Source organism: Protopterus annectens, chromosome 14.part0 (assembly GCF_019279795.1).
Source record: "Protopterus annectens isolate FY-2018-M chromosome 14.part0, PAN1.0, whole genome shotgun sequence".
Classification (NCBI taxonomy): Eukaryota; Metazoa; Chordata; order Ceratodontiformes; family Protopteridae; genus Protopterus; species Protopterus annectens.
The window spans coordinates 1,003,862,684-1,003,890,513 of record NC_056748.1 but is presented as its reverse complement, the minus strand read 5'-3'; the positions used below and the strand labels follow the sequence as shown (position 1 = coordinate 1,003,890,513).

Here is a 27,830-nt window from a genome sequence, read left to right as displayed (position 1 = left end):
TTGCTGCGTATGTTTGGTCCATTTTTAGGCATTCAAGATTACAGTTACAGAATAAGGGCAGACATTTAAGTGTAAGACTTCATACCGTTCTGAAATTTACACTAATGCAAAATCTGTATTCTTTCAACATTCTAAGTTTGTAAGAACTATATTTTAAAGTTGTCCCTATTTTGGGCTTTGGTCCCATTTTTATTTATGGTTTTAGCCGGATTTCTTGCTCAAAGAAGTTGAGAGGTATGGCTGGAAGGATGGAGTTTCAGGGTGAGGTGATCTCAACTAACGGTCATTTGCGGGCATGTATGGTGCTCTTGCTGAGCAATACAGGGTTAGGGGGGATGGTTTGGAAGTGCAGGCAAACAGTTTGTGCTATTAAAAAAAAAAAACAGAGGGAAGGTGAAAAAGAAAGGGAAAAAGGGAAAGAAAGAAAAAGCCGATGGTATCAAGGAAGATGGGGAAATATGGGAGACAAAAAGTTTGTTTTATGGCAGTTCATTTGCTTTAAGAGATTGAGAACATATCTTTCAACTGTGCATATTGTAACAGAATGTCCAGATTTTGCTCATAATCTGGTCAGTTGCATAATATTCTGGTTTCTGGCAAAAGATTGAACCCATAGAATAATGACAGAGGTTCGAGTCACACACTTTGTGACATTCAGAAATTCACACTGGTGCAAAATCTGTGATTTTATCAGCTTTCTAGATTTCTAAGAGCAATATTTGAGCATAGCCCCTATTTTGAGCCTTTTTCCCATTTTGATTGGTGGCTCTCTACAGATTTCTTGTTTTAAGAGATGAAGAGGTATGGTTTGAGATGCATGGCTCGTAAATTCTTTGTCTGCTGTTTGCATTAAGTGGGCCTTGCTACTGCCCAGATGTAGCAGACTGGCCAGATTTTCAAAAAAAGTGGAAGGGAAGAGAAGCGGGGAGGGAAAAAGGTGGGGGAAATATACATGGATATATATGCATATTATGGCTCATTATAGTTTTGTTGTTTGTTTCACTTTATAAGTTGCTTCATTGGCTGAGATGACTTCTAGGTGCTTCCATAGTGGATAGCAGAGATACAGACATTGTAACAGAGATGGGAGGACATTGTGGCACAGGGGGAAGACCTGTTTAGTGAATTACCTAGCAGTGAGACTACAGTGCCTGTGGAACAGGGTGACTTTAGTCGGAAGAGAAAGAAATCTGTGAAAGGCAAGCAGCTGGGCAGAGGGAAGAGAGCACAGTGATCAAAGTCAAAAGATGTGGTGGCAGTGGAGGCTCTGACCATTGAAACAGCATGTGCAACAGCTGCAGGTAATGATATGCTGTTGGAAGGTTTGCTAGGAATGTCACATTTAGGGCGAATTTGGAATAGTTGGAGTGTAGATGCTGAAGGGTCACATCAGGAGACTGTGGAATTGACAGTTGGCTTGGGGGGATGTCATATGTATGGTGAGGGGCAGCAGGTTTTAGGAGAAGGTAGCGCTGAGCTTGGATAGTCTACTTGTCTGTGGAGGTAGTTTGGTGTCCCCAGTACGGGGGTTGGATTCACACTTGCAGGAGGTGGGCTCAGATTTTGGGTTTCCACCCATTGATTGGGTCAGGCTCTGGGGCAAGTGAGTGGGGCAGTGTTTTTGACCCCTCATATATCTTACTCAGTTAAAGAGAAGATCTGGAAGGGGGAGTATATTGATATTTTTGCTACAGATGCGGTTCAGTGTTTGTTGGAGTTGGAAAGTGCAAACAGTAAAGATCTTTTGGCAGCATTAGTGGTTCTGGGGTGAATGAGAGTGGGTAGATTGCGACTGAAAACTTGGGAGAATTGGGTGTTAGGCTTTGTGTATTATATGGTAGTTTGGCTAGAGAATGATAGTGCTTTGGCCTTCCACTCTTGGCATATTTTTTGACGATCCAAGAGGTGCACCAGCTGCAGGGGGGCAATGCCTGGTTATGATATGATCAGAGGTTTCGTAAACAGTGGTCAGTCATTCCCTGTGTTCGGAGGTGAGGCACCCAGACATATGTTTGGCCACTATGATGGATAGTTTTGGTGCTGTTTGCAGCAGGTGTAAAGTAGGAGAAGAAGGAGAGGTTTTTTTCAGCTTTTAATGCAGGGAGATGCTCATGGATGGGGTTTAGGTTCCTGCACACTTGTTCAAAGTGTGCAAGCATGCATCCAGTTGTGCAGTGTGGCCAGTGGGATGGTAGTGTGGTCAGCCCAAATTTGTTTTCACCTGTTGTGAGGGGTTTATCATCTTCATTTTAGAGATCTCAAGGTATGCGGGAGAGAGGGAATTTTCATAGGCAAAAAGGGTGGGTGTCTTTTTGTGGGAAAACAGAAAAACCTAGGGACCCAGTCACCCATTAAGGTGCAGGTGTTCCTACTCATGCTTCGGCATTTTCCTCACTTGACAGTAGTGCAGGAATTAATGAATTTTCTCAGGGGTTTTCTGTTAAGTCAAAGGTGGGGGAGGATGGAGTTGTCTGTAAAAAAACTGGCAACCAGTGCAGGGGAAAGAATATATTTTGGAAACATTTGTGGAGAAGGAATGGCAGGCTGCTAGGCTACTGGGGCCTTCTGACAGCCCTCCCTGTGGCAATTTTAAGCTTTTGCCATTGAGTCTTGTGCCTAAGAAAGTGGCTGCTGAATTTTGAATAATTCACCATTAATCTTATCCAGAAGTGAACTTGGTTAACAATTTTATTGCATTAGACGATGTTAAGGTGTCTTATGCATCATTAGATGATGCTGTGTGGGTCATTCCGGAGTTTGAAGACCCATGGCTTGTAAAGGAGGATATCGAATCTGCATTCCAGATTTTTCTGGTATTGGGAATGAATGGCCATTGCTGGGCATGGTAGCTGGAAGCTATGCTCATGGGATGTTTAATAGCCTGTGCTACTTTTGAGAGGTTTAGCATGGCACTATATTGGATGTGGCAGCAGTGGGTGGGCACTCAAAGGGCGGTTCATTACTTGGATGACTTTCTCATAGTGGACGAGGGGTATGATGGAGTTTGTGGAGATGTGTGAAGAATTTGGGGTCCCTTTGGCTAGGCAGAAACTGGAAGGACCAGTTAATGTCATTTGATTTCTTGGGTTTGTTGGTGGATGCGGAATGTGGATTATTTTGCCTACTAAAGGAAAAGATAACCCGTTTGAAAGAGAAGATAGCCTGGGTAAAGTCTGAGTATAAAGTGTGGGTTAAGGAGGTCATGCAGCTGTTAGGGCTTCTGAAATTTGCATGTCAGGGAGTTGATTTAGGTCATACTTTCTGTAGGTCTGTGGCCTTTTTGTTGAATGGAGGGAAAAGCAAACATCACTGAAGTAAGACTTCTTAAGTCGATATGGGATGATTTAACTCTTTGTTTGTCCTTTTTGGAATGGTTTAATGGAGTTTCCTTTTGGCAATCAGATTGGGTTAGTGAAGGGGATTTATAATGTTTTACAGATGCAGCAGGGAATATTGGTATGGGAGCATTCTTTGGGGGTGAGAGGTATATGGCTATGTGTTGGCTGAGTGAAAGGAGGACTTGGAAGAAGTATGCTGCTTTTTTAGAGTTAATGTCAATTTGGACCACATACATGATTTGGCAGGACTGGTTGATGAGAAAGAGGGTTATTTTTGATTCTGATAATATTGCAGTGATTCAGCTTTACAGGTGAAGACAGCAAAGGCAGAACGGTTACTGTTAGTTTTACGTAAGTTTTACAGAGTTTGTAGATTAATTTTTCTTTTACAGGTGTGCATGTGGCAAGTGATAGGAATGGGACTGCTGACAATTTGTCTCACCTTCAGTTTTCCAGGTTTCGGTAATTAGCTCCAATGGCATTGGAGGATCCAAAATCAGATGAAGTATGGAGAATTGGGTTGAAGTGACCAGGTGGTTGGTGGAGCAGTCCTGGGCAGTGTCCACCAGGAGGTCATACAGTAGGGCATTGTGTGAATTTGATAATTTGTTTTACAGTTGCTTGAAGAGGAGGGGGTATGGTTGGAAGAATTATTATTGCACTATTTGGCCTGGGCCTGGTTATATGGTTAGGCAGTGCAGTTGGTAAGGTGGACTTGGGCGCAATCAGTATATTTGATCAAGTGGCAGATTTACATGATTTCACTAAGTTGTAGATGGTTCAGTGTATGTTGAAAGGATGTGGTAGAGTGGAAGATTTGAATATGGATAAGTGATGGCTGGTGACAAGGCAAATTCTGAAGGTGTCATTATGTGGCATAGCTTTGGTGAGGGGGAGTCATTTGATTATATTCTGTGGTTGACATTGAGTTTGTGGATGTATTATGGGGAATTTAGAGAGTCAGAGTTGTTGGGGTCATTGATTTGGGGGGATGTCATGATACTGCCTGCAGCAGTGCACATTTGGTTGCTGAAATCTAAAATGGATCAGGTTGGGAAAGGCACACAAATAATTTTGGGGAAGGATAGGTGTGAACAAATGTGTCCAATGGCTTGGGCTAGGAAATTGCTGGTATATCATAGGGGGGCACAGGGACCCCACATGGTTTGGTTTTACGGTCAAGGGGGTAAGATGATAATGGGTTGTCAGCTTATATGTGTAATGATCTGGGTACTTTGTTGTATGGGGTTTTGTAGGTAAGAGGTTTTCTGCCCATTCCTTCCATATGGGTAGAGCTTCAGATTTAGAAGAAGGAAGGTAGTTCGGTTGAGGTTATTAAAAGGGTGGGGCACTGGTATTCAAGTGCCTTTTTGTCTTATATTAGATAGTGATTAATAAAGTTGGATAATTATTTTTTTTTCAGGTAAGGAGATTGTCATCTCTGGCCACACGTATGTTCACTGGCTGGTGAAGAGGGCTGTAGTTAGGACTAATAGCACGCATTTAGGTTTACACCATTTTGAGTGAAAAATCCAATGGCACTGTATTAGAGACCTCAGGTGGAACTGGCTTTTGCAGGAGTTTAAAGGTATACAGTCATGGAGGGGGCTTCCTTAAGCACTTGTGGTACATTTGGCAGGTAACAACTTGGGTTTGATTCAGAAGTGGATATTAGTATACAGGATAAGGGAGGATTTGGTTGTCTCTTCTATCCGAGTATGTGTATTGTGTGGTCCAAGATAATACCCCATTTGTTTTGGAGGCAAGCTAATAGTCCAGTAGAGTGAGCACGTTAACTGTAGGTTCATAAGGCAACTGGCTGCATTGGGTATACAGATGGTAGAGCACAGGGATTTTGATGATAGCAACCCAGTCTGGTTCAGATATGACGGGATGCACCTGAATGAATTTGGATTAGATTTTTTTAATATGGTTTATTTTTGGAGGGTTTAGTGCAAAGCTTGCTTTAGATGAAGGGAGCAGCCTGGTTCAGGCTGGTGGCGGTGAAGAGGGGAGGCGTGTCCCTCTTTTGTTCCCCCTCTGATGTTTGTGTTGATGCAAGGATTTTTTGGGTGAAAGCAAGTGGTTGGATGGTTCTTGACTATTAATAAGTGAACAAATATAAGGACACTGCTTATCTGGGCAGGGTGAGCGGAGATGTGCTATCCTGATGACTGGTTAAAAGGATGTTATTTCTTGTGATTAATAAATTAAATGATACAGTAAAGTTGTGATGTTTTTGTGAACTGGGTGGGAGGTTGGCATAATAGTTAAGGTGTTTGCCTTACAGACACAAGGTCCAGGGTTTGATTCTCATAGGGGGGTAATTGGCTAGGCTTAAAATGGCCCATAAGGGCAATTAGCCTAGTACTAATCTATAAACTGAACCTAAACTTAATAAAGGTCATCAAAGGTTGATTTTGTGTGTCATTTCTTTATTGAAATGGCACGTGACAATATGCTTGCAAAGTTAAAAGTATTTTTTTCCCTATGTAAAAGCTTTTCTTTCCTATTCAAAAGATAAGACTGAATAACACTTTCAAATTTAAATACAACAGGAAATTACATTTAAAATGTATTTTAACTGATGGGATACTTACACTGAAGAAAAACATGTTTGAAATGCAAAATTAGTTTTTATCCCCCATTGCCCTGAACCATAACATCATGTAAAGCATTATGTAAACATAACATAAGTTCTTCATTGTAAAGGTCACTTGGGTATAAAAGGTTCAATTCAAATAAAGAGGAAACAAATGCAGTACTTCATTTCAGTGCATTAATAGATATTTAGGGCCAGATTCCAAAATAGTTACTGTCAGTTTGTCTGCCCTGATTCAAAAAGACCTGCCCTCAGTGTAAGTCACTTACTTTGCTGTAAATAGGCCTGTTACATGGACCAGATTTCAAAAGATTTGAACTCAACCTGCCTTTAGTGTGAGTTGTGACTTACACTGAAAGCAAGTCTTTTGGAATTGGGCTCTAGGTTTATGGAAGATGACAAGAGAAGTGGGAAGGTTAGTTATAGTGGACAAAAAGGTTTAATATCAAAAATGTTGCACAGTTGTAAAATGAATATGAGAAATGTAAACTTGTCTTTTCAACATATTGGGCTATATTCGAAAAGAGTTGCTGTCAGTTTGTGACCTACTTCAATGTAAGGCCTTTCTGGATTGCTACGGGAACAAGATTCCAAACACCTGCTCTCAGTGTGTGTGGTCACTTACATTGAGAGTGAGTATTTTGGGATTGGGGTCATTGATTTACTATTTTTGGAATTATTACATATTGATAGATACTGCAGATATTTATTAATTAAACATCCAGAACAGTGGGATTCGTTTTGGTGTTCCTAAGTCACATGAAAATTATAAGAAACAGTCCAATTAGGCTAACAGCCTGCTTAATAATCAGTTAGCTTGGTCAGAGGAACTGTTTTGCATTAGTATACACTATAAACATAGAATTATCTTACATAAACTACTGAATACAAATTTCAAACTGAAAAAAGGAAAGAAAGAAAGAAAGAAAAAAAGAAATGGAAACACCCATTTTATGTGTAATAATGCAGTTGGATGTGGGCACTGTAGAGATATCAGACAAGGGATTGAAAAGCTATTTGGTCTTATGCTCACAGTACCCTTAGATATGCGGTAATATCTCTACCAAACAGCTTTACATTTACAAATGGAATTGTACAAGGGAACACACTGTTTTGACAGAGCAGACCCTTACAATTTTAAACCAAAATTTTCCATAATAGAAAAGTTGTAGCCCTGTACATTGAGTTATTTAAAACAGAAGCCAATAAAATGCTTAAAATATTCTTTTACTTTTTTACAAATGATGATAACTCGCAAAACTTAAATGTTTGAGGATTTTTTTTCCATCATACAGGGACAACCTGAACTGTGACACTGAATTTGCACAACACAGATCCAAATCATGATTTATGAAATGATTTTGATAAATAGAATTGTGCGGCTAAACACAACAGTTTGACACTTGGAACCCTAAAAGGACTGCCCTAAAAATGTTATACCAGATGTCTAAATATTATAACCCTGCACAGCAATCAATTCATTAAAATGGGTGGAGGAACTGTTATACATTAAGATATGTTATAAAACATATAACAATCTAATGCTCAACATGCAGCAAATCCTGCTACCTATCTTGTAAGTGCAGTAAGGCACTTGTGGGTATGTATGGTACAATTCTTTCCCACTTGCCCATTGATTGTAAGGCACATAGACTATAGGCTCAAACACCACTACTGGACTTGTGACAGCATCTACAAAAACACATACACACATATGGGCGCATGCGCACACACACACACACACACACACACACACACACACACACACACACACATATGCGCATGCACACACACACACACACACACACACACACACACACACACACACACACACACACACACACACACACACACACACTCTCTTTATTTCACACACTTATTCGCGTTTGTATTTTTTTACAGTTATATATTGATAGATCTATGTGTGTCTGCCTGTGTGGTGTTATACAGTTATATATAGAGATGTGTGTGTCTGTGTGTGTGTGTGTGTGTGTGTGTGTGTGTGTGTGTGTGTGTGTGTGTGTGTGTGTGTGTGTGTGTGTGTGTGTGTGTGTGTGTGTGTGTGTGTATATATATATATATATATATATATAGATATATGGGTCTACTTCAGAATGTTGACCGTTCTGAATGCCGACTTTCATATGGCCGACACCATATGACTGACATTCCGAAAGACCGACATCCTGAAATAGCACCATTTACCTACCTGTAAACACAGTAAAACTGTGTTATGCAGGAGGGCAAGCCCCCTTGCATTCCCCCACACCCCCTGCTACTTAAATATTCTCACTCTGAGATCACACTACAGTGCAGGAAAGGGGAACTCCCAGTCCCGCACTGTAGTGGGATCTCTGCTCTCATTTGACGGCCCTTCAAACGTTCGCTCATATGGTGTCAGCCATATGAGTTTCGGACATTTGAAAGTTCGAACAAATGAAGGGCTCCCATATATATATATATATATATATATATATATATATATATATATATATAGATATATATATATATATATTTTGGTGTATTCCTATACGTCAAATACAAATTGTCAACACACTAAATATCGACATCTTTGTGTCAAAACAGTGCACGTTAATAAGCAGCTAGACATTTACCAAGAAACAGCCTTGGTACATGCAGCAAAACAAACAAACAAAACATAATTTTTTTGCAGATGGCAAGCACCCCAGCACTTCCCACACACTCTTTATATATATACTAACTCCAAGATTGCACTAACACCAGGTAAAAGAGGTAAAGGCTTAATGTTCTTCGTGTTTCACTGTTGCAGTCATTACATTTGGGTAATCTGCTGGCAGGTTGCCCTCAGTCAGCCTGATTAACAAAGTCTTGGGTCCTGCATCAGTTGCTGTCCCTTCTTCAATGATGTCAGGTCATCAGGGGTATAAAACATGCAGCCGATGCCATTACATCAGTCTTTCTTGCCGCACGGTGCCCGAAGCAGAAGCAGTTCGCAAGTGCTGATCGGCCGACTCCTGAAATTTTTGTTTTCGAGTTTCAGAACCGAAGTCTTCAACTAAAAGCTAAATACCCCATTGGGGAAACTTTTTCTTGCTCTTTACCAATGTCAGTAAAAGTTAATAATTGCATTACTTGGGGGAAGCAAATACCTCATAAGGATTTTCATTTGTACTGTATTCCTTGCCTAGGCCCTGACCACAATGTACCTTGCTCTCGGTTCTGTGCTAAATTTAATCAATGCACTATTAAATGTCAGTATATTTTTGCTTCTAAATACTTTGGCTCATGATTTAATTATCTAGAAATGTCATTGGTTAGCAATCTGACTACTGGAATACATAAAAAAAACGCAAAGAAAAAGACAGAGACAGGCCGTCGAGGTCCAAAACTGATGACAACGCTTCTCCTAAGCCAGTCGCCAGTTCGCCAGTACTCAGTCAGGCACTTTCACAGCCCCTGATACCCACTACTTCTGATTTGCAGGCCTCTACTGAGACCCATTCAGAGTCAGGTATGCCGCGAGATGCTTCAATTATGGAATCCGCGGATGTCTCTACCTTAGGTGGGTCCAGAGCTGCTGTGCAGGCACCGGCTTCTGAGGGTGTTTTCAGGCCTACAGGTTTGTATATCAGACCAATGCCATCTTCAAAACGAGGGCCAATATCTAAATCAATGTCTAAAAAAATGACATCTGGGCCACATGTGCAGGCCCCTATGCCTAAAAAACAAATGATCAAAATGGCTGAAGATGTAATTACTCTGATCAGAGGTTTCCAACCCCCTCCTTCTAAGAGGCCTAGGCAAGACATTGATTATGAATCTTCTGAACAGGAATCTATTTCTTCTGACTCTTCTAATGAACAGGATTTGTCTATACTTACTTATGAGGACTCTGATGCAGAAGATTCCATTCCTTCTGCTTCTCCCCCTGAGGATTTCTCTTTTGGGGAAACTTTACATACCTTCAAGGAACATTTCCACTTGGAAAAATCAGGATTTCTTTGACTCTAAAAAGAGACTTGGGGATTTTTTTCTTCTTCCTCAGCATAGGCCTTTGGCAATACCTCCTGTTCTAGACATTGTTGATGATGTTTTTTCAGAATCTAGTATGGCTCCTGATTCTCTGCCTTCAGCTCCTTGTAAGCCAGACAGATACTACAGGGTTCCTGACTCCCTCAAATTCCTTTTCAAAATCCTATTGCAGATCCTGAAACCATTTCTCAGGGTCCCAAGGGCATTACAGCCTCTTCTGCTAAAAAATCCTACCCCTTCTGATAGAGATTCCAGGGCGCTGGATAGATGGGGTAAGAAGGTTTACACTTCTGCAGCATTGGCAGTCAGGGCTTTAAACTGTCAATTTCATATGCTTAAATATCAACAGCATATCATGGGACTGCTTAAACAGAAAATTATGTTAATTTCTGACTGTGTGGAAAATAAAGATTTACAGGATTTATTGCATTCAGCTAAACAAGATGGAAAACATACTTTGCAATGTGGTTTTAATTCTTTGGAGGCCTCTTGCAGGGCTTCTGTAACTGGGTCTGTGCTAAGAAGGCATGCTTGGCTAAAAGAGCAAACTCTGCCTGATCATGTTAAAGCAAAATTGTTGGATCTCTTTACAATAGGACTGTCTATTTGGTAATAAGGCTGAAGATGTTTTAAAAAAGATGAAAGATAAAGCTAAATCTATGCAAACCGTGAAAAATTTCTTACAAGTGCAACCTCCAAGATTTAGTAGGCACTGGCCTGCTAAGAACTGGTCCTTTCCAGTTCCTTCGAGAGCCACTCAAGTCAAATCTAGACATTCCAAAGGCTCCAGGTTTCAGTCACAAGGGACCTTTAGAACAAAACAATGGAGTGCCTCCACCTCCAAATCTGGAAACAACAAGGCACCTTCCTATGGTAAACAGTCTCAATGACTTTCCTCTATACTTACCAAGCACTTATCTTTTAGCCACCCCTTTGGGGGGGGGGAAACTGGCACTTCATGCAAGAAACTGGCAACTTATAACCCAGGACAAATGGGTTTTAAAAATAGTATCGCAGGGATACAGATTTCATTTCCAGACGTTGCCAATCCCAAACGGATGGCCAGATCTGCCCCCAAATCAGTGGGCAGAGGCCCAGAATCAAGTTCTGTCCCTCATGAACATGGGAGCTATTCAACCAGTACCAGCAGAGGAAAAGGGACAAGGTTTCTATTCAAGGCTTTTCCTGATACCTAGAAAAGACAAATCATGGCATCCAATTCTGGACTTATCTACTCTAAACACATTTCTGGACATTCCAAAATTCAAGATGCTGACTCTTCAACAGTTACTTCCTATGCTAGGCAAAGATGCTTGGTTGGTAACTCTAGACTTAAAAGATGCTTACCTGCATATCCCAGTCAGGGAATCCTGCAGAAGATACCTCCGCTTTAAAGAAGGATACTTGCATTACCAGTTCTCTGGACTGCCCTTTGGCTTATCTACTGTGCCCAGGGTCTTCTCAAAGTGCCTGGCTCCAGTAATTACATTTTGCAGGCAAAGAAATATTCAGATATATCCATATCTGGACGATTGTCTAATTCAGGTAGAAAACAAGGACATTCTTCTAAAACATCTGGCATTTGTAAAAAGGGTTCTAACTTGTCTAGGGTACACCATAAATGAAAAGAAATCACATCTGGTACCCTCTCAAAAAATCACATTCCTGGGTTCAAGCTTGAATACAACTGCCCAGATGGCTTACCTTACACCAAAAAAGCAAATTCATTTGGTAACTTACTTCAAACAGGTGGCCACAAAAACCCTGCTATCTGCAAGACAAATTCTGCAAGCCTTGGGGTTCATGGTCTCCTGCATTCTTCTAATTCCATATGCAAGACTGCATATGGGGAAACTTCAGTGGTACTTAAAAAGTTTATGGAGTCAACATTGTCACAGCTTGGAAACAATGATTCCTATAATACCTTGCCTGCAACTAGAGTTCCTATGGTGGGAAGAGGCCTGCCACCAAAACAAGGGACTGCCATTCACTCCACCCCGTCGCTCAAACCCTAACTACAGATGTATCAGACAATGCTTGGGAGGCTCATCTGGCAGGGAAGTGCATTCAGGGCAAATTCTGCACAAGAACTCGTCACAAAAAAGCAAGGAAAGTGGATGCTCTATCATTCAGCTGGAAAAAACTATCAGTCTATGCTTTTCCCCCTCTACCTCTGCTCTCCAAAATTCTACTAAAACTCAAACAGGAAAAAACAAAAATTATTCTGATTGCTCCAGACTGGCCTTGCCAACACTGGTACCCACTCCTGCGCAATGTGTCACACCTTCCACCGTGGCACCTGCCTCAGATACCTTATTTACTGTCTCAGCAGAACAACCAAATTCTGCACACTCAGCTCCAAACTTTGAATCTTGCAGCATGGCTAATCACCTAAATTCACCCTTAGCATCCCTCAGCAAACCTGTGATGGATGTCATTCTGGAGGCGAGAAGGCCTAGTACTAGAAAATCATACGCTGACAAATGAAAAATATTCTGTGCCTGGAATCAATCACAAGGAATAAGCACAGCAGTGCCCAATATTCCTCAGATTTTACAATACTTAACCGAGATGCTTCACAAGGGCCTGGCCTTTTCTTCCATAAAAATCCATGCCTCAGCCATTTTGACTCATTACAACACAAAACCTCCCCTCTTCTCTCATCCACTGCTAAAGCAGTATCTTAGAGGGGCCAAAAACTTAAGACCACCCAGGAGATCTCCAACCCCTGTCTGGGACCTCAGTTTTGTATTGGAAAAACTCACTTTCCCTCCTTTCAAGCCAGCTCATACTGCAGACTTAAAATTTCTCTCCTGGAAAGCAGCTTTCCTTTTAGCAGTCACTTCAGCTAGAAGGATTTCTGAATTACAGGCTCTTATGGCAGTGGAGCCTTTCATTATTTTTCATGCGGACAGGGTGTCCCTCAGGACCAATCCATCCTTCATGCCTAAGGTGGTATCCAGTGTGGCTCTTAATCAGACCATTCATTTGCCAACTTTCTTTCCCAATCCACAAAACAAGGAGGAGCAGATTCTGCATTCATTGGATGTACACAGACAACTTAGATTTTACTTAAACAGGACAAAATCTCTAAGGAAATCTGAACAACTACTGGTGGCATTTGCTTCAGGGGCAGAGGGAAAGGCTATTTCAAAGCAGACTATTTCCAAATGGATAAGCCATTGTATTCATTTCTGCTATATGCACCATGGTAAAACTATCCCCCAGGTTATCAGATCTCATTCCACCAGGGCTGCAACTACTTCTACAGCCTTTCTCAGAGGTGTTCCTACCAGAGACATTCTAGAAGCTGCTACCTGGAGCTCAGCATTTCCATTTAACTTTCTTCTCTAAATCCAGAGCTGGCTTTGCCACTGCTGTCCTGCAGGGCCTTATTGATGGTCCTAATGCTGTATAAATTTATCCTCCCAACCATAGCTTTGGGAATCTACCCAAATGTAATGACTGCAACAGTGAAACACGAAGAACTTAGTACAGTTGTGTACACTTACCATAAATGTAGATGTTCGAGTGTATTCACTGTTGCAGTCCTGGTTACCCTCCCTCCAGCCCCCTATTTTTTCTCTTACTGTACCTCTACTTTCTTTTACTATGTTTAAAAGCCTTTTTGGTGTATTTGCTTTTGTTTGGAGGTATATCTTTTGTGTTTTTAATTTTTTAATCGCAGGCACCCGTCAACCAGCCGTGTAATCAATCATAAACGGGTGACTAAACAGCTTTTGACAAAACACACACTATTTAATGTGAGCAGAATGTTACTTTTTTGCAGTGCTCAAGTATACGCAATGATTCTATCTACACAGATTGATAATTTGCATTGTCAAGACAGATGTCTCATTGTGTACAGATTGTCTGTTATATTGGCACAACAGAGCATGTCCTGATTGTGGTGGATCACTCATTCCCTTTATAGGCAGTGTGCCTTGTGCCAGAGAGAGACAGAGTACTGATGAGCTCCTTTGTAGTAGTGGTATTCCATGCATGCCAGTGGTCATCATTAGCATGTCGCATTGTTATTCCACCATGCCATTCTTGGAGAGTGCTGCCTGCTCATAGATTACTGTTTTTTTTTTTTAATCCAGATATAAAACCTGGCTACTTCCTATTTGGATAACTAAATTACTTTTCTTGCTGTACTTCTAGAAAAGGGTATCTTCACTGGAAACTTTATTCACTCATTTTTTTTCACTCACTTATCCATTTCAGGGTCATGAGGAAGCCAGAGCCTATCCCAGTAAATAGCAGGTATAAAGCTAGAGGTCAGTCCAGGGAGAAATGTCAGTCTATCACACATCTTGCATGTATGCAGTCATGCAGCTCCCTCATGCATTTAGGGTTAATTTGAAACCTCACCAATATTTATTTTTTATTTCTTTTTTAAAAAACATAATTTTGAACGACTAAATCCAAGGGGTCCATTTTCAGCTATGACATTGCAACCAGAAAGTAGTAAAATATTTATAAGCACAGTAAAAGTAGTACAATGTAACAGAACAGAGGCAATGCAATGGCAGATCTAAAAAAATAGTGTAGAGTTTTGTATTAATGAGCAATAAGCTTCCTATATTCACATAGCTGGATTTCACACGTGAACTGGGCATGAATTCCAAGGAACAGAAAACAAAGCTCAAAAGGGAAATCTTGGTGTCCATATGGAGAACACACAGTATTAGGATAACATCAGCTAACTGCTCATAATTTGTTGTAGTGCATGGAGCTTTATCTGCTCCATGTAGCTTTATCTGCTCCATGTACTACACGTTACAGTAAAACAATTGCTAAGTGTCTTACCAACTTTCAAAGCTGTAAAACACTTAGTGAGCACCTTCAGAAAGATAGTGTAACACAGTCTCTTATGTTTACACTCAAATTCCATGCCTCTCAGCTGTCCAGATTTTCACAGAATGCCTGGATTTTTCTCTTAAATGTTGGGTGTGTTCCTCTTGAAGTCCATACTTTCTGGACAAATTACTGAGGATGACACTAAATGATGGCATACACTTAAGTTCAGACATTGTATCTTCAGTAAATCCGGCAAACACACATCCTGTTATTCTAGTCACTTTCTAGGTTTACAACAGGAAATCAGAAACATGTTATCAATGGTCAGCAGGCAGATTCAAATCTTTTATTCTGCTGCAGTTAACTGTATTGGCAGATTTTACTGCCTAGCATGGGACCCAACCTTATCAACTTTAGCAGGTCTGCTTAACATTTGTTAATGTCTAGTCTCATTCTATTCTAACTCTTAACTGATCTGTTTTTTTTCTTAAATATCAGTGCATAATCAGAGAGATGCATGCACTACATATTTATTATCCTAAAAGCAGCCTAGAAGTGTTTTGTGAGTGTGGTTGTTAAGCAGACTTAAAGAAAAGGAAGGGATATGATTTTCAGTGGAATATTTATGTACCTAGTATAAGAATAATTTTAAAGCATTCTGATAAATAGCTTTGAGTAAAAAGAGAAAGTAGGGCTGGAATCTGATGATTTTAATAATGAGAAAAAAACATTTTAGTTTTGACAAAGGAACCTAGTGGGAAGCAATAGTTAAGGTTAAGGGTTTTCTATTTCTGAAAGGAGGAAAACAATCCATTTCTGTAGTGTGAATAGAAAAAACTTTGACCTGGAAAAAAAGTGTAGTAGTACTTCAAATTGGGTGAAGTATTCATAAATTAAAAATTTTGTTGAGTGAAATTTGGATTCTCTTACATTTGATGAAGGATTGCAGTCATGAGTGATAGCCTGTAATGTAACATTTTGCAATAGTGTTTCTAATGATTAATGTTAAAAGATGAGCATTTCTATGGCTGGTAGCTAAGAGACTAAAATAATTGAGATGCAAATCAAAGGTAATTTGAAGATTGAAGTAAAAACCTAGATGATGAATGTATACACAGGGTATATATTACATTATCGAATTATTAAAAGTTTGAATGTCATATGGTTGAAGCCATATGATCGAACTTTTAAAAGTTCGAAAAGCAAAAAAATAAAAAATAAATTAAAAAAACAACAGAAAAAACCTACCCTGCACCCCCCTTGCTTTTTTAACATACCAACTCCGAGATCGCACTACAGTGCAGAAAAGGGAAATCTTCCCTTTCCGCACTGTACGGAGATCTCTGTTGAAACATTTGAACTTTTAAAAGTTTGATCTATGGTGTCAACCATATGACGTTTGAACTTTTAAAAGTGCTATAATGTAATATGTACCCATATACACATGCTCTGAAGGGCCTGAACTATGTTTTAGCTATATTAACTCTATTTGTGATATAGTGTTAAATCCATTTGAAATTTCAGTGAGGAAAGAAATGCTTAAAATCTGCACAGTCTAGTACTATGATACAATTTAGTGAATATCTAGCAAGATATAAAAAAATCATCAAAAACAATCCTTTTGGCACCATCCTCACATAGGGGCTGTGCCCCTACATACCCCTCCTTAAATTTATTAATTCCATGGTCACTCAGCCACAAATGAAAGGACAAAGGCTGCGTATGCTGAAACTCTATTTTATTCATTCTATGAAGTTAATGTCCCAAAAACAAATAAATGTAATTGTAACCCCAGTACAAACTACTGCAGAATATTACACCATCTTGTAAATTAAACTGATGCAAACATAAAATGTATGAGAGTATTCAACAAAAAAACTTGAAAACACTTACCTCATGAAACTGTTGTTTGATTAAAATTATTTCAGTGAAACTGTCTTCATTGAAATAAGATACAAGGCTGAGCATAAGGATATCTGTATGAATCTTTGAACCTATTGTAATTTTCAAGGTATACTGATGGAGATCAATATGCAGCTAGTAATGAGTGATTGCCAACAGTGCATTAATTCTTGCAGGAGAAGCAGGTCTTGCACATAATATTCGTCCTGATTACCAGGCAGTCTTCATACATGCTGATGGGAAGCGTGTGACATTTATAGTACTGTGCCCTTTCTAAAGCTGTGTTGCCAAGAATCAAGTTGCAAGAGGCTCAACAACTTATTATGGAATTTGATTTAAACCTGATGATTGGTTATTGTTACAAAGTGTGAAAACACAGAGACAAAGATTTGTTTTTATCTCTTACTCACTCATACTTTAAAGAAAATCCCAAATTAATACATCTTTTCTATGAAATTATATATATAATAAATCAGAAGTAGATAATTTAATTTCAAAACTCTATAAGATATTTATAAAATTCTTGATAAAGTTAAATGTCAAATTTTGGAATCATATTACACTGGGTCATACACAGGAAATGTAGGCAAGGATGTAATGCAGATTGGTTACATGTTTTTTTTTGTTTTTGCCCTACCCTGAATCCTTTTTGGTGTAAAACTGATTTTTTGAAACCTCTATTCACTGACTCTTTTTGATTATCCAAGTTTCTAATCATATTTAATGTCAATCTTGGATGTGAATTGAAAAAAATTTACTAACAATTCTTGGAAGAAAGTAATTTCTCTTGTTAACATTTATCAACAGAATTTTGCCTCTGATGGTTAAAAAAATTATACAGTTCAATTATTTTCATTAACGTTTCATTGGAGCTTTAATATTGCATTCTAAAATTTGTTCCTCATTTTCAGTTTTTTTATTATTATTATATTATTATAATAATTAAATATATGTGTTCCTTGTTGATAAAAAAAAGAATAATAAAGTTTTTTGAGCCAATAAAAGTCAATTTGAGAAGTGGGTTGCTTGTTAAACAGTTGTGAATTGCATCCCTATTGTCACTGATCTGAAATAACTCATCCCAAGGACCAATAGCCTAGGTATTAGAAGGTGTTTGATGGTAATAAAGTAGGTGAATGCAATCTCTAAATCATGAAAATGGATAATAGGAGACTCACATGGTATGAATGTATACTCAATTTGAGGTTAATACTTTTGTTTAAAAAAGACTGCTAAATTATATTAAAAAATAAAAATGTGTATGGTGCTTATGCAGCTCACAATCATAAAACATGTAATGATGTTAAATAAGTGTCTTTAATGAAATAAAGAACTGTACCTGAAAATATTGTTTCAGTATTTTTGAATATAATGCAGTCACTTCAATAAATATTTCCTCATTTATCATGATTCGTTTCATAATGGTTCTTATACAGTTTTGGTCAGAAAATCCAACAATATTTTTCTAATGCAACACAATCATATAATAGTTCTCACTTTCCAGAATATTTTGAAGGGATAATTGTAAATGGTGTTGTAGGTAGAAATAAATATAATTTAAACTGTCATATTTTTCTCTGCTGCTGCTGTTTTTTTTACATCTTTTGGTTGTAAATCAGCAATTTGGTGGTATAAATGTTGATTGCATTAAAATGTGTTCATTGTCATTATGTTACCTATTTTGGTATTATTATTTATGGATTAGATGGAGACCTTTATAAGCCATGTCCAGCCCATGCTTATGATGATGGCACTGTATCACAGTGACACTACTGTTGTAGGTATTTTTATACTTTATGTCCTAAAATGTTCACTTTTGCAAGATATTAGGGATACTGGTGGACTTAAGCTTTTGGTGAACATATTAAGAAGACAAATAAGAAAACAAGATGGCTAGGTATAATTGAGAAAAATAGATTCTGTATTATAAATATGCATAATTCCTTAAGCTGATTTTTGGTATACAGTAGAACTGGTATGGTCTTACTGCTTCATATTTGCATAATGCAGATTGATATAAGGAATTAAAACTGGTCTGCAGTTTGAAAATTTGAAAAGAGTATAACACACCTGGAAAAATCATATTATTCTGTGCTGTCCAGGAATTCTTCCTCATTCTTGATTGAAATGACCACATAAAATTGGGGATGGCTGCTTTCTATAATATTATTGGATAACTAAGTGGGGTGGTGCAAGTGGAAAAGAAGTCACTACACTTGTAAAAATGGATACAGTTTTTCAGTGGGGGCTTGTAGTCTTGGCATGATGCCATTTGCACTTCTGGGTATTTCATGAGTATGAAGCCTCACACTCTGCAATTGTGCTATGCAGCTTGGCATGTTTGCCATGGGGTTACTTTAGACTGCACTGCATTCAGTGTGCCATGAAAAGCCCAGCAGTATCCAGAGCAGCTATATTATTCAAGATTCACAGTTAAAGGGAAAAGTTCCATGCAATATAGCTGATCACTTCAGTACTGTCCTAAGGTAAATATGGAGTGAGAGGTCATTCATTCCTCTACATTTCTTTGTCATGCAGTGGATATTTCTTGATATTTCTTTAATATTAATTACAAAACTTAGCACTCCTCTGTACTGTACTCCATGAGGTTCTTTATTAATTATATTCCTTGCCTTTACATCTTCAGATTGTTGCTGACAAAAGGTACAAAAGGCAGAGCTGATGGTCAGTATTGATGCCCAGTCAGGCAAAGATATAACAAAAGAAGGAAGTTGGACTGAGGCATTTATGTTTAATTCATCCCATGTAATGTTTAGTTTTGGTCTTTTATTCCATTTGTACTATTTCTTCAATCATTTGATCCCTATTGTATTATAACATATTTGTAGCAGAGTATGTTGTTAAGAGATGTGCTCCCATGGATTTTGTCATTTATGAAGATAATATTTCCAGTTTCTTGTTATGACTTTGAATACATGTGTTTTATCATGTTGAATAGCTTGTCTTTACACCAGGGCTGTATTTAAATATGTATACGTTAATTCTGAAAGTAAAATCATAAAATGACTGCAGTATTTTCTTTTCAGTTACTAACTGTGAATCCTGAACATCGGTTTTCCAGTCTTCCTGACATTCAGACAGCTGCTTATTTGTCTACAGTTGACTGGGATGAAATTTATGAGAAAAAAGTTGAACCGGGCTTTGTTCCAAATGTAAGCAGAGAGAATGTATGCACTCTGATAAGGTTGTATTTCCATGTAAGAAAATGCGTACCACTGGACAGTGGAAGATTTTATGACTGACACTGATTTTTTTCCACTTTAAAAACTGATAATAAAGACTGGATTGCAGGGACACCGAAAATATCTTCTTATCTTTTTAATTAACAGTTGGGATAAGACTTGCTCATCTCTTACTTGATTTCAGTTTCTTAACATGGGTTTCAAGAAGATACAAATTTAGAATCTTTACTCTTCTTGAACATTCGTACTCATATATTTACTGACACTTCATTTAAAGAACTAAATTGAACATCAAAAATTTCAGTACATAGCCATTGGTTCATAGATTAGTACTAAGCTAACTGCCCTTGCGAGCCATTTTAAGCCTAGCCAATTATCCCTGGTGAGACTCAAACCCTGCACCTTGTGCTTGTAAGGCAAACACCTTAACCATTAAGCTACCCTCCCAACCCTTTCATTACTACAGATTCAGTGAGATAGAAGCTGCTGCCTCAGTATTTGTAAAAGAAATTGTCCCCCCAAATCCAGAAGCCTTTTCAACAACTCAGTGCTAGATATTTTATACAATAAGTCAAATCAATGGAGACGAATATACTATACATGTCTTCTGAATGCCATCTGTGTCCAGTGCAGAATGTGAGGATTTCCTGACTAAACGTCAGAATGTAAAAATCAGGAAAATGCAGTCCTTATAGGAGAACAACAACTAAATATCAAGTAAGAAAAAACAAACCTCAAGGTCCCAACTGCCACTCAGTGATACAAAAAAAGGAATGAATACAGCCAAATATTGAAGTAACTATGACAGAGTACTCACAGTCTCAAACCAAGTCAAGTTATAAATCCACACGTCTTATTTCCAGATAAAATCCCTTTAGTGCAAGTAAATTACAACAGGTAAGCACTTTCACAAACTTCTATTTGCTTCATCAGACCATAAACAAGCAAGCTCAGCCCCCCCCCTTTTTATACTCATGCAAGTAGTCAAACTTCAAATGAACAAATCACAGTCAATCCTATATTCAAAGCACCTCACTGTTCATTTGAAGTCTGACTATTTGCATGATTTATAACTTGACTTGGTTTGAGACTGTGAGCATTCTGCCATAGCTGCTTCAATATTTGGCTGCATAAATATCAAGTAAATGTGTTTAAAGTGAACTGTTTTTTCAAAATCTAAATATCAAGTAAACATGCCTAAATTTAACTGGCTTTTCAAAATCTCTAAAACTGAGTATGTTAACTCCTTCACATATACAGAACCTGCTTTGTATAGATCCATAGTTCAAGATAGTGTCATAGAATTTTGGGGGATGTTTTCCACAACCAAATTAATTACCAATTTATAATAATCAACATATAGTGGAGCAAGATGTATGGAAAAATGTTATTCTACAATTCACTGCAGAGAAAATCTTGATGACTGTTGTCCCTTATTCATATTTGCATTCATATTTTCATGACTGAGAGTGCAACATGTTATTGAGGCATGATGAGAGACCGAAAAATGCATTGTCATTATGGATAAATAATGCACTGTAATGGAAATACTGCTACTTAGTATCTAGTAATTATGGAGATATGCAATATTTCCATAAGAACATTAACACTTTTTTGTACTACCCTGATAAAATGTGGTTACTGTGCTCTGCATAACCAAATACATCAGTTAATGTGAATAGGGTAACATAAATATTTCAATATGAGCTCCATAAGTTATCCAAAATGCCCCACAGTAAGTGAATACTTTGCAATTATATCAAAATGCTTCATTCAAAAGTCAACCTATAACACTGGAAACGTTGGTCTATTTCTTTTATTTATGTCATTCAAAAGAAATGGAATAAAATTAATAAGTTTTAATGCCTACAGAATTTTCATCAAAAAAAATTATTTCCAGATCAGAACGTTAATTAAAAAAATATTGATGTTATTTGTATGGCACAGTTTCTTAAAATGGTGAACATTGCATATGTTTTGTACTACCTATGTGTGTGTGTGTGTGTGTGTGTGTGTGTGTATGTATATATATATATATATATATATATGTATATAGTTAACTGTATGTAAAACGTTGAATCATTACTGCAGTATTCCAAGCAGAATTCTAATATCTGATAGTGTTGTGTGTCGTTAAAACTTCAGTATTACAAATTGATTTGCATAATATCTTGATGATTTTACATTATACTTTACTCTATTTTTTTTCTGCTTACTGTCTCCAATTAGTAGTTCAGGTTGTGCTAGAAAAGGATTATATGAACAGGTGGGTCCCTATCACACTGCCGAAGTTTCAAAACTCTGAATATGATATGACTGAGACCATATCTCCGAAGTTTTGAAACTCTGACAACTGTCTGTTGGGATCGCCGTATAGTGCAGAACCTGGGATTTGCCATTTTCCTCACTGTAGTGCGATCTCGGAGTTGGTATATTTAGGTAGCAGGGGGTGTGGGGGCTACAGGTAAGCTGTTTTTTTTTTCTTTTTCTTTTTTTTTCTGTTTTTGGAATTTCAAGACTGCGGAGATATGGTCCGGATCTGACCAGGTCACTACCCATGTTAAGAAATTTGAAATTAAGAAAAGAAGAAGTAAATTTAAGCTAAGTAAATAAATACACAGAGAGAAATTCAAGGGCATCTGCAAATTCCTGTCTTCCTTACTTTTCTGAGATGGTGCTGATTCATTGATATGTGTCTTCATAAGCATATTGACAACATTCCCACTGTGTGAATATCTATGGTTATACAAATCTGGAACTACATTTTGTATTGTCGGCTTACTATTGAAATTGCAAAACTGCATCAGCCAACTGGTTACAGTGTTGACCCGAAATGCCTAATCCATATACCCATTTGCTGTACTGTAGTCATTGTTTTCTGGTTCAGCATTCTGCCCTTTGGAAAAGTGCCATTCAAACAGTGGCGGCTGGTGACTTCAAATCACAGGGGGGCTGCAGGAGACAGCTGAATGGGTGGGGTCAAGGGGAAGGGGTGTGGTCAACTAGAAAGGGGAGGAGCTATGCACAAAACCATAAAAACTAACTTTAATTAAATACGCTGCCCTGGGTGGCAAACCATCATTATGAAAGTCCAATCAAGACAAAAATAAGTGTAGAAGAATAAAAATATTTCAATGCATTGGCTGCATGACAGCTTACTTAATATCTAGATGGAAACAAAAGGTTGTGAGGCATGAAAAAATAAATTACTTTTAAATACATTACTGGAATGCCAGTTAAAATCAAGTATAAGAAAAACCAGAAGCACTCAACTCAAACCACTTCTCCTTGCACTGTAGTTCTAATTATAATATATTCAGCTTTATTAAAGTACCAAGTAACATGCTGAAAGTAGAAATCTCTGTGATGCCCGACTTGTAAAAATGTTTCTTATCCAAAAAGACCTGCTGCCTGACAACTTGTTTCATGGGGAAAACATGATCAAAGTAAAAATGAAAAGCAAACAAGAAACAAGCTCAAGATACATTGCTTAAAGGATTACTGTACAGGTTATGGACCACACATGATTGGCATTCTGTTTAGTTTACGGGTAAAGTCTGTAGAGATGACTGGAAGTCTCCAACAAGTGTAATGAGCTTTTTAAAATAATGGAATCCTGTCCTTTAATACCCAAGGCTTATACATTATCTAGTCAAGTATTCTCTGCATGGCAACAACAGAAAGGCTTTCAATGTTGGCAATTCTTTAACAGTATGCTTATTAAAGCTTACTTGCATCTTACGATCTCAGACAAGCTTACCTTATGGTCATTAAAGCATTGCTACTTAAACACAGAGCAACAGGCACTTTGAGTAATAAGCATAAATCTGAGTAATAAGCATAAATCAACAGTACAAAAATATGACAGAAACCAGACCATTCTGCAAAATCAAGGACAGATGAAAAGCCACTGTAGTACTTATGCAGTGTGTCCTCCCCATCCAAGGTAGACACAACTACTCCTTGCCTTGCTTGGACACATCCAGAGTCACTACATGGAGAAGTGGGGTGCAACAAGTATGTCACAATTTGAAATGTCTCTGGCTGACTGTGATGGCCCTGACACATTTGTCATACCTCTCAACCTCAAGAGCAAGAAATCTGGACAAAGCCATACACAGAAGTGGGACAAAGGCCCAAAAATAAGGCCAATTTTTAAATACTGCTCTAATAAACTTAGAAAAATAATAGAATAGGTCTTGCATTAGTATGAATTTTCTGAAGGGTATAAAATCTGAAACTCAAATGTCTGTCATTTTCTAACTTCAGTCTTTAGTGATTTGTCACTAATTTGCCAAAACACACAATTTTATGAAAAATGGACCAAAAATGTGATGCAAAAATATAAAATAGACACACAATACAGCTGGGAACCTGCCAAGGAAGGGACACTTTAATATTAGTACTGCTACCTTGAGCAGCTGACAAAATAAAAGAATCTACATACATTTCAACTAAGTAGTCTATAACTTTGATTATTACAGTTATTTCTTAATTGTAAACCCTCCATGTTTTCTTCCAAATTTGCTATTTTGTGGAGGGATTATTAGGGGGAAGAGCAACATTTTGAGCCAACAATCGGGGACAGTTGAGAGGTTGGCTATGCCTAATTCTATAAAGCAATTTGTTTGCATGTACCTCTCAACCTGTTAATGCAGTAAATCTGAACAAGGCCAAATATATTGGGGGCACATATAAACAGTACTAAAAATTGCTCTTGTATAAATTGAGACAGTTGATAGAATAACAGTTCTTACTTTAGCATGCATTTTTCTGAAGGTTATGAAGTCTGAAACTCAGTGTATCATTATTTAGTGACTTAATTCCTAAATGATTTGCCAGAAAACTACAAATTTTATGAAGAACAAACCAAAAATAAGAAGCAAAAATCTATTCATTCTTTGAAAATATGGACAGTTGGGAGGTATAGTTCAGCTGGGCCTGTTTGAGTTTGCTGCCCTTCCCCCCTGACAAAATCATGGTTGAATGGAGCCTCTGCAGCCATTCCAATGAACCATTACTTGGCTATTTCACTCCATTTACCATAAACACTAATGTGCATACTGCTTTACTTCTACGATGAGTTGGACTTCATTTGAAAGTTTTATTTTGTATTTTACAGCACAAACACTAAGTCATCTGCTAAACAAAGCAATGCAGTCTCACAATGAAAATTTAGCATTAAAACTTCTCTGCCCTTGAAACTCACATTCATTGAAACAGCATTGAAACCCACATTCAAAGAAAATACATTTTGCCAGTGGCAGATAAAGATTAATTTTGGGCTGTTTTCAAATCATAGGCCCCTCGCATATGAAACATACATGTGCTCTTTGATACACCTTCCTCATTGTACTAAAATTATATTCCTTGTACAATACAGTACAGTTGTTAGAGGGTGTTTTAAATTTGTTTTGAACATTTTTCCAGTAAGCAATGAAACAAAACGTATGCACCCATAATGGCAAAACTGCCCAGTTGAGAACATTTATCATAAAAAGTCTACTCAGACTTCCACAGTCCACCATTATTAGTAAATATACACAATTCTACAGTCCACAATTATTAGTAAATATGCACAATTCTACAGTCCACCATTATCAGTAAATATGCACAATTCTACAGTCCACCTTTATCAGTAAATATGCACAATTCTACAGTCCATTATCAGTAAATATGCACAATCTCTGAAGTAAAAGTCATCTAAATAATTCCACATTAAAGAAATCTGTAACTAATGAAGAGGTTGCTGCTAGCAATCACCTTTATATTTCATGGTTTCATCGAAAAATAAAGTGTCTGTTGCCCCTCAAGAATAAATTGCCTATATTACATTAAAATATGATAAGCTAGTAATAATATTGCAAGAGGAAATGGATGGCAAACTGATAACAGACTCATAGTTAGTATCTTCACCAAGGAGAACATTCTCAGTACGGCAGCATCCACCCCTTGTGGGAGTAGAACCCACAGCCTTCTGCATCAAAAAGCAAGTACACAACCTGTTGTGCTATAGTATTAACAAGGAAAAGCACTAAACTTATGTTCCCCTGCAGCTCTCAGCTCCTTGTAAAATCTACTCAATACTCAACTGCATCCCAACTTCACAGCACAAGAAAACTGGAAAAAGCCAAAATGTATTGGGGGGGGGGGGGTCAAAAGCCCAAAAAACAGGGACACATTAAACATTGCTTGTATAATCTTGGAGAGTTGCTAGAATAAAATGTTGTGTTACCACCATACATTTTACTGCCAAAGTCCCTGAGCAAAACAGTCAGAGTAACATACCACTACGCCACATCAGCTGCTTTGTAAAAGAGAGGAAGACTGAAACTTAAATGGCTATCATTTAGTGAATTCAGTTCTCACCATAGCTGTCAACCTCTTAGTACAAAACACCTGGACAAACCCAGTAATGAGGGAATACAGCCCTCAAACATATTCAGTGAATTCAGTTCTTGCCATAGCGGTCAACCTTAGCACAAAAACCTGGACGAAGCCAATAATGGGGGAATACAGTCCCAAAAATAGGGACAAATTTAAAATATTCATCTTATAAACTTAGAAAATTGCTAGAAAAAAAAGGTTGTGTTACTATGTATTCTGAAGAACATGATGTCTGAAATTCAAATGCCTGTCAATTTTACTGCTGACAGAACAAAAACAATTTTCAGCAGAGACCCAGGGATTAATACTGCAGACACGTCTTTGTAAAATGACAGGGCACCAGAGCAAATCCACACAAACACAGGGAGGAGATGTAGACTCCACACAGAAGGCACCCCAGCCAAGAATCAAACCAGAAAACCTATAGCTGTGAGGCAACAATACTACCACTGCACCATCAAATATGCAAGGAATTAAACATTCAGAAACCTGAAGTCTGAAATTCAAATGCCTGTCAATTTTATTTAACATTTGTTAATCAGGACAGTTTGGCTTGGAACAAAAAAAAACAATTCTCAGCAGAGGCCCAGGAAGAAATAATGCAGGCATGTCTTTGTAACATGGGAGGACACAAAAGCAAACCCACACAAACACATGGAGAAGATACAGACCCCCCCACAAAGAAGGCACCCCAGCCAAGAACCAAACCCAAGAACCTATAGCTATGAGGCATCAGTGCTACCACTGCACCATCAAATTTCAAGCATTGCAATATTTAAAAACCACAGATATTATGAGGAATAGATCAGATCAAATATGAGGCAAAAATCTGCAATTTTTTTACAAATGGTGGTGGGTAGGGAATTCAGGTCTTTAACACCTGCATACAAGGTACAGGGTTCAAGCCTGAGGTATTCCCTACCACACCACCATGAGTCTAATCACCAGTACATCCCACCTGAGGCATTTTCACACACACACACACACTCACACACCTGGTCCTGTGGTAAATGCAAAACCACACACACACTCCACTTACCTGGTCCTCTAGTAAATCCCTGTCCATAAAACCACCATACATCCAGTAAGTAAATCCCGCGCAAATCCGACCCTGCCCGTCGCGAACTCTACTCCAATCCAGATCCTTACCTTGCCCGTCGCGAGATCTTCCCCTGCAGCAAACTCCAATCCGATCCTTCCCCTGACTGTCGACATTGCAGTCCGACCCCGACGCGTTTTCCCAGGCAGTCTATGCAGTTTAAAACTGCATAGACTTGTGGGAGCGCTCCTGTCCATGATTCTCAATCAGGACTGCCGTGCACATGCTCCATGCACTAGATTGTCTCAGCAGCAGTGCGCATGCGCGAAGTCCGCGAAATTTAAAATTTTTTTTTCATTTTATTTTTTATTTTATCTGTACTTTCAGGTTGAGGGGGCTGCAGACCGGCAGTCCGATAGCACGGGCCGCCCCTGCATTCAAACGCATGCTGTTCGACTGCAGGCACGTCACAGTTTTAATAGTAGACCGTATTGTCACATATGAATCAGAATTTAAACCTCTGACTTTGATTTGTCTGTCTG

General features: G+C 38.3%; 1 protein-coding gene across 1 annotated transcript in view; it reads left to right on the top strand.

Annotated features, from left to right (window-relative positions):
* The window catches only part of STK32C (serine/threonine kinase 32C), a 916,526-nt gene that overhangs the window by 822,187 nt on the left and 66,509 nt on the right, over positions 1 to 27,830 (top strand). Inside the window, exon 8 of the mRNA XM_044056813.1 lies at positions 19,707 to 19,832. Within this exon, the coding sequence (XP_043912748.1) occupies positions 19,707 to 19,832 (126 nt within the window). The remainder of the gene's footprint in view (positions 1 to 19,706; positions 19,833 to 27,830) is intronic.